Source organism: Camelina sativa, chromosome 9, assembly GCF_030686135.1.
Source record: "Camelina sativa cultivar CO46 ecotype springtype chromosome 9, ASM3068613v1".
NCBI classification, from domain to species: Eukaryota; Viridiplantae; Streptophyta; class Magnoliopsida; order Brassicales; family Brassicaceae; genus Camelina; species Camelina sativa.
In genome coordinates this window covers 38,455,320-38,468,090 of record NC_141888.1, presented here as the reverse complement: position 1 = coordinate 38,468,090, position 12,771 = coordinate 38,455,320, and the positions used below count along the sequence as shown (strand labels likewise).

At 36.2% G+C, this 12,771-nt stretch overlaps 3 protein-coding genes across 3 annotated transcripts; all 3 read right to left on the bottom strand.

Moving 5' to 3' along the window:
- Positions 1-1,971: 1,971 nt before the first annotated feature.
- LOC104713710 (auxin-responsive protein IAA8) lies at positions 1,972-4,503 on the bottom strand. The gene is made up of 6 exons (XM_010430893.2): positions 4,152-4,503; positions 3,091-3,625; positions 2,770-2,999; positions 2,527-2,668; positions 2,319-2,380; positions 1,972-2,227 (listed from the first exon to the last, which is right to left on the bottom strand). The coding sequence occupies exons 2-6, from the start codon at positions 3,591-3,593 to the stop codon at positions 2,184-2,186; spliced, it is 981 nt and encodes a 326-aa protein (XP_010429195.1). The 5' UTR covers positions 3,594-3,625; positions 4,152-4,503; the 3' UTR covers positions 1,972-2,183.
- Positions 4,504-6,560: 2,057 nt separating this feature from the next.
- On the bottom strand, positions 6,561-10,754 carry LOC104713709 (glycine-rich domain-containing protein 1). The gene is made up of 8 exons (XM_010430892.2): positions 10,240-10,754; positions 9,791-9,969; positions 9,511-9,634; positions 8,707-9,417; positions 8,084-8,628; positions 7,812-8,004; positions 7,553-7,708; positions 6,561-7,465 (listed from the first exon to the last, which is right to left on the bottom strand). The coding sequence occupies exons 2-8, from the start codon at positions 9,952-9,954 to the stop codon at positions 6,830-6,832; spliced, it is 2,529 nt and encodes an 842-aa protein (XP_010429194.2). The 5' UTR covers positions 9,955-9,969; positions 10,240-10,754; the 3' UTR covers positions 6,561-6,829.
- A 525-nt stretch (positions 10,755-11,279) lies between these two features.
- LOC104713708 (protein BRICK 1) lies at positions 11,280-12,362 on the bottom strand. The gene is made up of 2 exons (XM_010430891.3): positions 12,087-12,362; positions 11,280-11,641 (listed from the first exon to the last, which is right to left on the bottom strand). Exons 1-2 carry the CDS (start codon positions 12,217-12,219, stop codon positions 11,517-11,519), a joined length of 258 nt encoding a protein of 85 aa, XP_010429193.1. The 5' UTR covers positions 12,220-12,362; the 3' UTR covers positions 11,280-11,516.
- Between the last annotated feature and the right edge of the window lie 409 nt (positions 12,363-12,771).

The window sequence follows — 12,771 nt, the reverse complement described above, 5'->3', positions numbered from 1 at the left end:
TCAGATAATTCAGAATTGTAGAGCCGACTAATATATATGCTCAATTACATGTATATATGAATTTCAGACAAAAAGACATAGACATGGTCAAACCAAATATTTGGATAATATAGTTAATTATTCGTATCCAATATCTTATTCTTCTGTCTTCTAACAAAATTGTATCAATCTTAAACATATATAAAATATATGAATAGGAACTAAATTTGAGGAAATGAACAAAATTAAAAAATTAAAAAATGTGTTTTCTTGTGATGGGGTATGCTTAAAATAATGAGTGCAATGAGTAGAAGATTATAAATTTTAAAGATAGTGGTTCGTTTGAGTGTATATTATAAAAATAATTTGACTAAAAACATAGCTTAAGTAGAAGAAAGGTTTTGGGAGACACACCATATGATCTGTCTATGTGGACCGATCCATGATTAGTTATTAATTAAGGCAATTATATTTTTATGTATTGGTCCATTAAAATGATTATTTATTAAAATAGTAACCATAACTACGTATTATTATTACCAGGATATTGGAAAAAAATAATTGAGTTAATAACCTGGTATTTTGAAAATCTACGGGGCAGTTGCACCCACCATATATTTATTAATCAATTTTAATATATAAAATTTTTATTAATCAAATTTAAACCAAATAAACGAGATACAAATAAGCATATTAAATACTGGATTTAGCAAGATTGTTATCACATCGCGTAAAAAATAATGTATTTATTACAATTTAAAAGATAGAAAACATATCATAAAGAATCTCGTATAACTCACTCACTCGAGGTTGTGATTCATTGACGATGGTCTTTGCATGCTAAGATGAGTTTAGTCTATCACACTTCGTATTCTATAAATATTGGGACCAATATTCTTACTATCTCACTAACGTTTAATATACCTCAAGTAATCACTTGACAAAAAATTAAACAAATATCACAAAAATTTCTTTTAATAATATAATTAAATTAATTTTTTTTAAAAGAACAATTCAATACAATAAAGAACTACTAAAAGTTATATATTGTGATACAACAATCTCCTACTTGGTAAAAACTATTTTTTTGTGTGTCTACAAGTAACAACTACTAAAATTATATATTTTGGTTGAGTCAAGTTGATAAAAGAAATTAGTGGTTCGTATGGAAGAAAAGCATTAACAAGACATACTTGATATGTTGACAAAAAAAAGAAATGTGCTTGATATAATTGTTCTTACGAATTGCAAAACAAATCAAAATTAGAAATAAAAGTCAATGATGAAGTGCACTAACCACAAACTCACTTAGAAGTGCTACATTTGTGCAAACCACTTTACCACATGTGATAAGACTCTTAATTTGACAACTGATGTGGAAATATAAAAAAATATTATAATATTCTTCTTTTTAGGTGTGTGTGGGGATGAGGAGTTAGAATATGAATATGAATAGTAACACTTTAGAACAAAAAAATTCAACTCCATCTAAAGTGAGAACTATATATTCTTTTCGTAGCAATCACATTAGTTTGTGTAAATGTAAGAAAAATAAACACATAATCTTAGATGTAAAAACAAAAGTTGGTTTCGGTTTAACATACTTTGCTATAAAGGAAAATTGAATGGATAAACTTTGGAGCACTAAAGACCATATATAAGAGAGATGGTATGTCAAAGATTTAGATATTTAGTCCAAACATGTTATTTTTCTAATATATAGTTAACTCTTGTAAGAAAGTTGTAGAAGATAAATTATTGGGATTAGTGTAAAGTTAATCCAGATTTACACACTTTCTTGTTTTACACATAGAAGAAACCATCATTTGAGATTCCACTTTGTGTGATAAAGGCTCTTTATATACAGGATTACCCATCAATAACCAACTTTTATCCTAATTATCACTTAGAGACTTTTGTACTACCAATAAACAAATCAAAACTTTGCGTATAATTAGACAAAAAGTAAAAGTTGGTCTTCAATTTAAACTATTGAGAAAAAAGTCTTGGAGATTCCAAATAAGAGGAAGGTAGAAGCAACACCAAGAATGTATTTGTTCTGAACAAGCACACACACACAAATAAGAGATTCCAAAGTCTTACAACATAAATTAGTAAAATACTAAAGAGTTTTTCAAACATCAGTAAAGAAGACTTAAACATTGGAACTGTGCATAGTGTTTTATGTCTTGAGCTTCTTTGTTTCAAACCCGGTCTTTGTTCTTCGATTTCTCCACTGCACCTGGAGCTGAGACCAAGGAAATCAACACTAAATAGAGTGAGCCACTGAGTATGTATTCACATTAAGGGGAAAGATGTTGTCAAAGTAAATGGCTTACCTAACCCAATAGAATCAGAGCCCTTCATGATCTTCAGTTTCTGGCATGTTTCAGTAAATATCCTGCAAATAGGATTTAACAAGGATTCATTCAACGTTTGAGCAGTAACAAAAACCTAAAGATGGACATATTCAGTAGCATGAATCAACCGAGAACAACTCAAATAACCCACAGAGTTACTAAAGTTGCGAGTTCAAGAGAAGCTTACTCCCACGGGACATCTCCAACAAGCATCCAATCACCGTCTTTGTCTTCGTAAGTAAGCACAAACTCTGATCCATGAAGGAGATCCTTCAGTTTGATCTCGCTCATTCTTTCCCTCCCTTGAGCACCATGAAGTCCACATTGACCTGAGAGATCACAGACAAGACAAGAAATCACTTTTGGTTTTTTGTTCGTTTCTTCTTACAACGTAACCAAGGATTTGCTTTAACACATAAAAAATTCTCACCTAGAGTGAAGCAGCTGAACATTTTCTCAAGAGCAGAAGACAACTGTTGATAGCAAGTGTAAGTTCTCAAGTCAACCTTTCTCAGATAAGGAGCACCATCCATGCTCACTTTCACAAACAGAGCACCAAGACCAGGTTTCCCATCAACCTCATCAGTGTTCTTCGAAGTAGAAGAAGCCATTGTATTCTTCCTGTATGATCTGATTGGAGGCCAACCAACAACCTGTGCCCTGTAAACAATAGATAGATTACCACAAGATTCAGCTTTAGCTCATAAACAAACCATAAAACTCATAAACCAGTTTATAACATAATACACACTTGGCAGCTGGTGCATTGTTCGAACCACCCTTAGCATGAGACCGTTCTTCTAGAATACTCTTCGGGACATCCTTAATTTTTGGCGACAGCATCATGTTGATCCCTCCTCCTGGTCTAACAGATCCTTTAACACTCGAAAACTCATCCCAAGTGTCAGCGAATCCTCTTTTGTTTCCAGAAACAACATTCTTGTGCCCTATAGTAGCAGAAGCAGCAGTGTCTTTAGAAGGTAAGAGCGGGAAGAGAAGTTTCTCATCGGGTGTTCTCGGGCTAAGCAAACCGAAATCAGTTTCTCTCTCGGGAGATTGAGACTCAGGAAGACCTAGCCTCAGTTCTGTAGCTTTGAAATTGAGATTACTCTTCTCACCATCTTGAACACGGTTGTGAATGGTTGAGCTATCAACAGAGGAGCAATCAGAGAGGCCTAAGTAGTTACGTTCTTTCAAACCAGGTGGTGATATATCCAGTTCCTCCTTATCCACACTTAGCAATCGATAAGACATCAGATCTCAATTTTTGCTGGACTTTGTTTTATCTGCTTAGCATCACAACAACAACAATACAAAATCAAACTAATTTCACAAAAATCTGCATTTGCATGAACATAATTCACAATCTCAACAAAGCTCAAGCAGAAAGTATCACTATTTTCTAGATCATTGGTTCTGAGACAAGAAGAACCCAGAACAAAAATTAGGGTTTCAGCTAAGGATTGGGTCAAATTTGCTTAACAAGTAAAATAAAGTTAGAAACTTTAACCTAGGATTCATAGTCCAAATTCAACTTTTTGGTTCCCAGAACTCATCTACCCCAAAATTAATCACTTTTCATGAAACTCAAAGCAGAGAAACAACAATTTTGTGCCCTAATTTCCTCTGCATTCTCCCCAAAAATTTTACTCAGCTCAAAATCACAACTAAAAAACACTTACTTTAGGAGAAAACAAAAAAACTAAACCCAGAGAAAGAATCCACAGAAGCTACGAAAACAAAATAAACAAACCCAGATTGAAATTGAAACTACAGAAGCAGATTTCGAAAAAGAGAAGTTGAAACTAGTACCTTGAGAGAGAAGGAGAAGATGAAGAACACAATAGAAGATCAAATAAACGAGAGAGAGAGAGTGTATAGTGAAAAAAGACACGAACTTTGACGAGAGAAGAGAAGCAGAGCTCAAGGTCCTTCCATGGAAAATGAAGCAGAGAGAAAAAAGCTAACAAAAAGCGCAATGTTCAAGAATCAAAGAAGAAGAGAAAAAAAGACAAAAAAAACATGGAAGGAGTGGCAGTTTTCGTAATAAACTACAAAAGCATGGTCATTAAGGAGGAATCAAGTTTTGTTTGCATGCGGTGTGGACTACAGTAAGAAGATCTGACGGTTGAGAGTGAGTAAGTGAGAGAGACTCTGAGTCGTTAGATCTTCGTGGAGATATAATAATAAATACATGTCGTTGTTACAGGTAACATGGTTTCAGGTTTCTGGTTTGTAAAGAAGCTTAAAAAAAATATTACTATTATTATTACAAAAAAGGGTCCACAAATAACATGCGTGTGTTTATTACTATTATTTTTTATTTACAAATATTTTTATATGTTTTATCAGTAATTATATGTATCAACTATTAAAATTTTCAAAGTAATTCATGAATATAACAGATTTGTTTTTGTTTTGGTTATGATTTTTTTTGGTTAATAGAAATGGGACCATCCAATATTGAAGAGGCTGAGTGGTCTAAAATACCCTATTGAATTTAATTAACTTTTTCTATATAATCTGAGTTTCAATAGTTATGGGACCACGTATCTGTTTAAAATTTGTCTGTCTAAAAATATGCATATTTCCAAATAAAAATTACCAATGGGTTGAGAAAAAGTAAGACAGAGCATTAATTATTCAAGGGGTAAAAATTATGAAATTACCAGACAGTTAACCAGTGGGAAAAAATTATACTACTAACTACTCCTTGATTTGTTTTGTTTAATGATTGAATGGTCAAATAATTAAATTATTCAAATAGTAAAACCTATAAGAAAACTTTTAAGATAAAATGCACCAAAAGACATTAAAGACAAACAAGTTCATTTTTCTATCAATTTACCATGTCGATGATGACGATGAATACTAGGTCTATTTGTTACACATTGTTACATATAGTCATGCATATCCAAAATTATGCAAATATTGGCTTGAAACATCGAGTTGAAATAGTAACATTTAGTGAGGCGATTGCACGAGGAGTAACAAAATTCTAAGAACACAATCAGTGTGAAAACGATCGAGAGGAATGACACAAAAAAAAAATAACAATAACATTGTAGTAAATTAGAAGAAGTGTATTGAAGAAGAAGGTCATGATCTTCACTGTTGACATGCCTGTCACCTAACTCCATTTTATTTATGTTTTTTTAAAAATATCTATAACATAAAAGCCAAAGATAGAAACCTTGAAAAGAACATAACAAAATCGAAATGAATCAGCAGCATATCATAATTCAAGATGATTAAAGAAGATGACCGATGGGCGATGATCAGTGTGGATTCACTAACAAAATTATTATACTCGTGGAGCGATTATTATATAAACTTATAATAAATCCGTAATGACTTATTAAGAAAACTATGAAAAATTAAATGAATAAATAGAGAAAACAAACACTAATTATAAGCGATTATAATTATGATTTGAAGCACAGATTTTGCGGGGCAGTGCAAAGACAACAAGGACCCACTGCTTCCGTTTATGCCGGTCACCTTTGTTTGTAGTAGTAATTAATTAAAAGCTAATACTAATAAAATTAACAAATAAGTAATCCTGCTTGACCAAAGACGAATAAGTAAACGACAAGTGTCGGCATGTAAAACGTCCCTCTCTACTCTCTAGAGAGAGCATGTGTTTACTACTCTCTCAGTCTCTCTAGTACTGGGAATGGGATAAAGGAAAGATCATAAGTCAAAGATCGTGTGCGTGCGAGATCATATGTTCATCACGTGTGACTATCCTATGCACTGAGGACACGTTTCGAGAACTTGTAGCTCTACAAAAAGTACCTATATTACTTAAATAAAGAAGATAGACGAAGAAAACTTGAGTTGTCTAAAAATTTCAATAGCCCATTAGAAGCCCAATTATTCTTACATTCACACCCACTTAAGTTTGTGTGGAGATTGGATTTACTGGTTGGTGAATAGTCTACGATTTGAACCCATGGCTTGAATTCTTTTAGATGATTCCAGAACTCCGTACCATTCCGAGACTTTCTAGTTTCTACCTCATGCCAAGTGGTGGTTCTCTGATACTTATAGTCTTTGATGACAATGAACACAAGCATGAATGTTATTGCTTTCCTACTCTTTTGTCCTGTGGTGTGGTTTACATTAATACAGCAGTAGTATAGTACAGAGACCTGAGTTGCGAACTTAACCATATCTAAATAGATTAAGAAGGTAAAGAAACGGACCATAGCTAAGATCTTTAAAACATCTAACTGAAGATGTTGATTTCAACTCGAGTTCACATAAACACACCATTCATTGCATAAACAAACAACAAGAGTACAAACTTTATTTATATGTTACAAGTTTGCTATTAAGCCACAAACGGCGTTGTCGGGGGCGTTTGCTTCACCACTTTCACTAGTAAACAAACTTCATGTCACCGCAACTGCCTCCATAGCACGGTTACTACTGTACACCATGTTTTCGTGTTCTCTACTAGGTCACCCACCACCACAACTACCAGATTAAGCTGCTTTGACCATGTTTCCGCATTCACCGCTACAACCACCCCCGCAGCCGCTTGCATTTGCTGCTTTCACCATGTTTCCGCAACCCCCGCCACAACCCCCGCCGCAACCGCTAGCTTTCGCTGCTTTCACCATGTCTCCACATTCTCCACTACAACCACCTCCGCAACCGCTAGCTTTAACTGCTTTCACCATGTCCCCGCATTCTCCACTGCAACCACTGCCACAACCGCTAGCATTTGCTGCTTTCACCATATCTCCACATTCACCGCTACATCCACTACCACAGCCGCTAGCATTTGCTGCTATGTTCACCATATCTCCGCATTCTCCACTACAACCACTGCCGCAACCACTAGCATTAGCTGCTTTCATCATGTTTCCGCATTCACCGCTACAGCCACCTCCGCAGCCGCTGCCTTTTTCAGGAGCTATGATAGCAGCTGCAGTCCCTACATGAGTGGAGTCTGCATTCACTTTATTTTCTGACACAGCTACAAGTTTAGTCTGTTTGCTTTCCTCTTTTACGTCTTTGGTTCCGACAGTGACGCCATCAAAACCTCCTTTCTTCAGAAAGGCATTGAGTATGAAAGCAGATACGATTCCAGGCAAAACCAACCAATTCTCTTTCGCCTGAATATTGAATAACAGAGTCAAAATGAGCACGGAGAAGATAAAGAAGAAGTAACATTCCAGATTAAATCAAACTTTCACACTTGCCTCAATGGAACCAAATTTCATATCAACCAATCCCACAGCTTTTCCATATGGATGTTGCTTAGAAAATTCCACAAGAGTCATGAAATCTTGATCACTTCTAAGGTTTGCGCAGTGTTTTGGTTCATAATCCAGCTTCCTCCCAGAGAAAACTTTCACCTGCAAACCAATAAAAAGCATTGCATCATTGGAGTGTATTACATTGTCAAAAACAAGAAGGTTACTCTTTTTTTAATTGGAGTGATGAAATGATGGAATATACCACTTGAGGACCCAAAAGCTCGAAGAGCGGCATATCTGCACTGGAGGCGTTCATTTTTTTAAGTGACCATTTGGAGTTCAACAAAGACCAGAAACTACCAGTATAATCCGCAAGCACGTGAGTTTCACCAGAGTCTGTCTCGCCAATCACTTTTCTTTGATCATGTTTAAGTGTAGCTCCACTAGTAGAGTTCCTAAAACACAACAAAGAGGTGATCACAGCAGAAAAACGTGTTTAGTTTTTAAGAGAGAGTGTTGTGTCAAACGCCATACCTCATTTGAAGTCTGATCACCTCTGTTTGTGTTTCATCAACAATGTGTGTTAAGCTCTTAGCAAGACGGGACTTCCCAATAATTGGAAAGAAGCAAGAGCCTTTGCACGATGGTCTTGATTGAACCATGTGTAAAACTGATGGACTGCTTATTGGTGGAGTAAACGAGACAGCGACTCGCAGGCTTATGGGTTTTTGATCTGCTTTGCTACCTTTGCTAGGTGTTAACTCCAGCCACTTTTCCACAGAGAGTTGAGTCGTTACTGGAAATAGAAACTCCTTTAGTGATAAAGAAGCATAACCCAAGTTTTTAGGCTCTCTCGAAACTGGTATCTTAGACGGTGAAGAGGAAATAAGTTTGAAAACAAGCTCTCCTGTAGGTTCACACTGGAAAGTAGCAACTTGCTTTTCCCCAACTTCAGATAAAATGGTCAGTCTACGTTCAGCATTGAAAAGAGAATCAGGCTGGCTTTTACTGAACAGAACCGAGAGCCTTCCCTTATGTCCATCTGGTATGTTTCTAATCCCAATTATCTCCAAGAGAACCTGAAGGACACAAAAGGATCACATCACCACAACTGCAATTACCTCGAGACAACCACAGAAAAGGATAAAAATAACTACCTCAACAACTTCCACCTCTGAAAATTGGATTAAGTTCTGAAAATTGTCCTTTGCAGTTGGTTCTTTGGCAAAAACATCAGAAACATAAGGAGAAGTGGTGACAGGTGTAGGGGTTTTGCCTCTATGCATTGCACCGGCTTTCCAGTACCTAGTACCAAAAGTCTCCTCCCATTGAGCAGTAGTCTTAGAAAAACCGGTATCGAGCTTCTTACCTTTGCCTCGGTCAGAATCTGTATCATCATGCTCCAACACCTTACCAATGAGCTTCTCCATATCATCACAATAAGAAACTGGATGCAGTTGATGTGTGTGCCAGATAAGGTCAACATCATAAGTCGGAACACAAAACCGTTTTAAAGACCTTTCTCTGTTCGTTTTAATCAGATAGAGAAAGCCCTTATATCTCGCAACAGCTTCTTGCAGAAAAATGTCATTGTTTACATGGGACCTCGAAACCTGGTAGTAAAATGGGCTCTGCCTCTTAACAGCTGAAACAAGATCATATTTGGTGCATTTCTCGAGAGCTGAAGATTTCTCAGAGACATCCTCCGAGACTATGTTATTCAAGTCTAACTCATAAGGTTCCTCAGGATACAATGTTTTCCATAAATCTTCAGTTTTTAATTTGCAGTTGCCATTAACAGAAGATACAACTCCAGAATTGTCGAGAACTCTCCCGTAAAAGTCCTCACAGTCAGACTTATACCTCACCTGGATGGATTTAAACATGATAAAAGAAATTAATCAAACATCTAACAACAAAGTCAAAAGTTTTTCCTATCGATAATTCCATATTAACTTTACCGGATTAAGCCTGTGGCAATGCCAAATCCATTCACAATCAAGAGGAGGGACCAAAGGCCCTTCACCAACTGATGATGATGACTCGGAGTATTTGGCAAGCAAAGGAAGCCAACAAGCATTGTACCTGAACAAATCACCACCATTCAGAACAATCAAGAACCCATCAAGCTATACGAAAGATCACCCTCCAAAATCATATAATCACTTCAAAAGATTCGCTGATCTAAAAAACAAACAAACAGAGAACCTAGAACCTAGGTTGTATACGAAAGATATAAACCTGTAGATGGCTTTTTCGAGTGCAGGGCCATCGTAAAGCCATCGGTTCCTATCAACAGTAGCGAGGAACAGAAGCTGTTGCTTAGCTGCAGCTAATAAGTCAACGCTTATCTCTATCTTCTGAGCTTCAAGCCACTCCAATTCATGATCCTTCTCCTTATCCATCACTTCAATTTTAACCTTTTCAAAACGATTTACAAAAAAAAACTTATCAATTTGCTAACGACTTAAGCAAATCAAATAGGTGATTACCAGATTTTGACCTAATTTAAAACCTAAAAATTTGATCTATATCTAATCAATTGCATAAACCCTTATGAATTTGAAAGATCAACACTCCTGGAGAATTAAACCCAATTTTTCGAGTATTTGTTTTGTAATTCGGATCAAAATTAATCAACGAAGTCACACATGCAGCAACTAGCATAAATGATCAAACGGAGAACTCACCTCCGATCGCCGGAAACCTCACTTCTTCGCCTGTGAATTTATCCGATCACTAAGAGAATAGCTTTACCCAGAGATGATGATGATGAACAATTACTTACAAAGGCTGCTACTTATAGTTACAGCGACTTCGAGATCAACGATCCCACACACGGTGGTCGTTAAATGCCATATATGCCCCTTAATCACATAAGCGATAAGCCTAAACCAACTGTACTTTTAACGTGTAGTATACACATCGGATAATCGAATCCAATGTACTAAACCGAACTTAACCATACCGGTTTGGATCAATCGAATCCAACGATCTTTGTCCTTCCAGATGAATCAGAGGATCCTTTAGTACACTTGTAGTAGGATCCGTTGTCGTCCTCCAGACGCAGCAAATTAAATTCAGACAAAACGATTGCGGAGTTCAGAATGTATAAGATAAAGAGTCTGAAACGGCCAAGGAACTCAGCTCTCTCCGTTTAGTTTGCTTTTGTATGTTAAAAGATCAAATCCTACAATTCTATCATGATTTGAGTAGGCTTTTCGGACTCTTTGGGAGCAGCTAAAGCACTGTTTGAGATCCAGTGAGGAATCCATATAGCTCATACTAGCCTTACCAAAGCTTCTCTCATCTTCTCACAAGGGACATCAATGGACAACTTCTTTGCAAAAAAAACTAATGATCAGTGATCCATGGTCTACAGAAGTTTTGTGGTTTAGCCGCTTAGGTACTAGAAAACAGCATAACAGTCAACAACAATGGCTTGGATCTTTGGTCCGTCCACAACCCCTTGCGGGTGATCTCGTAATTCCTACAGGGTGGAGACCATGGGGCCAGTCTTGATGAATCTAAGTCACAAATACATGAGCTTTTTCGGATCCTTCTTTCTCCATTGATGGAAAAGCAAAAAGGGGTAACAACAGGGTTTAACATGTGCTCCACCAAGTGAAGAGAAAAGACGAATATACAAAATCCGATGCATTGAAGATGGAAACTGGTTACCTCAGCAAAGTTTATAAATCAACAGCAAAAAGAAGCAGAACTCCAAGAGTTTAATGAAATGATTTACCATTCAAAAGAGATCTTAATAGACAGACAAAAGATACACAAGAGTTATGAATGGATTCATATTTTTAAGCTACCAGATTACTTACTACAGCTATGGGAAGAAAGAAAAAGAATCATTTTAATGGTACACATTCAACAAAAGACGCTTCTTACGATTAAGCCAAAGGCTCAGACTCAGGTTTCGGTTTCGATTTCAACAGATATATCAGCTATGCGTGTTTCACGTAGCAAACAGAGAAGGATTAGCTGTGGCGGTACTCACTTGCACTTCCAGCAATTCCAAGCGACGTTCCAACAGATCCAACTTCTCATTCAAAGATGCCAACTTGCTCTTTGTGGTCGATTCTGATAAAAAAAAAACACACAAGAAAATAACATCAAATCACACACATTTATCAAATTAGCTCAACACAGAAAAGTTTCATCAACACACAACCAGCTAGAATTGAAGCTAAGAAAAAGATCATTACAAAGATCTCTCTCAGTCTCAGCCCATGGATCTAAAGAACATGTGCAAGTCAAAAAGGATCACAAATCAGATAAACGCCCAAACGAATCAACATAGAACCAATACATATGAAATCTGATCATCTCATCTCAAACACCAATGAAAAAGTCCGAATTTTTCATATAACCCACCACCTAAATCAATCACCCAAATCATCTAAAACCTTCCTTTGACCAAAACCCTAAACAAAGTTTCTAAATTTAGCATAGACGAAACTGAGATAACTCCAAAATTGGACGAAGAATTCAAAACCCAACACAGAGAAATTAAAGTGAGGTTTACCGAATTGGACGAGGAATTCGAAGAGACGACGAACATTGAGAGAGATGTGTGAGATGAATTCTCGATTCTCCCAATCTGCTTGAACAGCGATTCCTACGTTTACTGCGTTCGTGATCCCTCCTGCTTTCGCCATTATTAACTCTCTCTCTCTCTCTCTTCTTCCACACACACAATGATACTCACAGATTTCAAATTCTGCAGCTTTTTTGCATTCACCCTTTTTTCGCAATCGATTAGAGAACAAAGGCCCAGAAAATGATTGAGCAATCGATTAGAGAACAAAGGTCAGAAAAAAAAAAAAAAAAGAGATTCTGAATTTTTATTGTCCTTTTTCTCGTAGGTTTGTTTCTTTTAGATGATTTGTGTGATTTGATGAAGAAGACGAAGTACGAGATTAGAAGAAGAAACGGGTGTTTTGTTAGAGAATGACAAAAATTAAGGGACTAATTTGTAATTTTTGATATTTGATATGTGAATGTGGGTTATATATTTTTATTTTCATTTTGGTGGGCCGGTTTGGTTTAATTTGTATGTTTTATGTTGCGTAGTTAGTGTTCAATCTTTTTCGTTCTATTCAAATGTCACTATCATTTAAAGATTGAGAAATTCTTGGTTCTTAGTACATTTTAAAACTATTACAACAACAAACAAAAAGAGATAAGATAAGTGAATACTATTACAACCA

What these genes read in the sequence shown, in the direction of transcription:
- LOC104713710 (XM_010430893.2), bottom strand. Translation starts at nt 3,593, where the DNA reads ATGTCTTATCGATTGCTAAGTGTGGATAAGGAGGAACTGGATATATCA. An exon ending in AACAATGCACCAGCTGCCAA is followed by an intron (nt 3,000 to 3,090) that starts GTGTGTATTATG and finishes TATTGTTTACAG; the next exon opens with GGCACAGGTTGTTGGTTGGC. An exon ending in GTTCAGCTGCTTCACTCTAG is followed by an intron (nt 2,669 to 2,769) that starts GTGAGAATTTTT and finishes GTGATCTCTCAG; the next exon opens with GTCAATGTGGACTTCATGGT.
- LOC104713709 (XM_010430892.2), bottom strand. Translation starts at nt 9,954, where the DNA reads ATGGATAAGGAGAAGGATCATGAATTGGAGTGGCTTGAAGCTCAGAAG. An exon ending in ATTGCCACAGGCTTAATCCG is followed by an intron (nt 9,418 to 9,510) that starts GTAAAGTTAATA and finishes AAATCCATCCAG; the next exon opens with GTGAGGTATAAGTCTGACTG. An exon ending in CAGAGGTGGAAGTTGTTGAG is followed by an intron (nt 8,629 to 8,706) that starts GTAGTTATTTTT and finishes TGTGTCCTTCAG; the next exon opens with GTTCTCTTGGAGATAATTGG.
- LOC104713708 (XM_010430891.3), bottom strand. Translation starts at nt 12,219, where the DNA reads ATGGCGAAAGCAGGAGGGATCACGAACGCAGTAAACGTAGGAATCGCT. An exon ending in CGAATTCCTCGTCCAATTCG is followed by an intron (nt 11,642 to 12,086) that starts GTAAACCTCACT and finishes TTTTTTTATCAG; the next exon opens with AATCGACCACAAAGAGCAAG.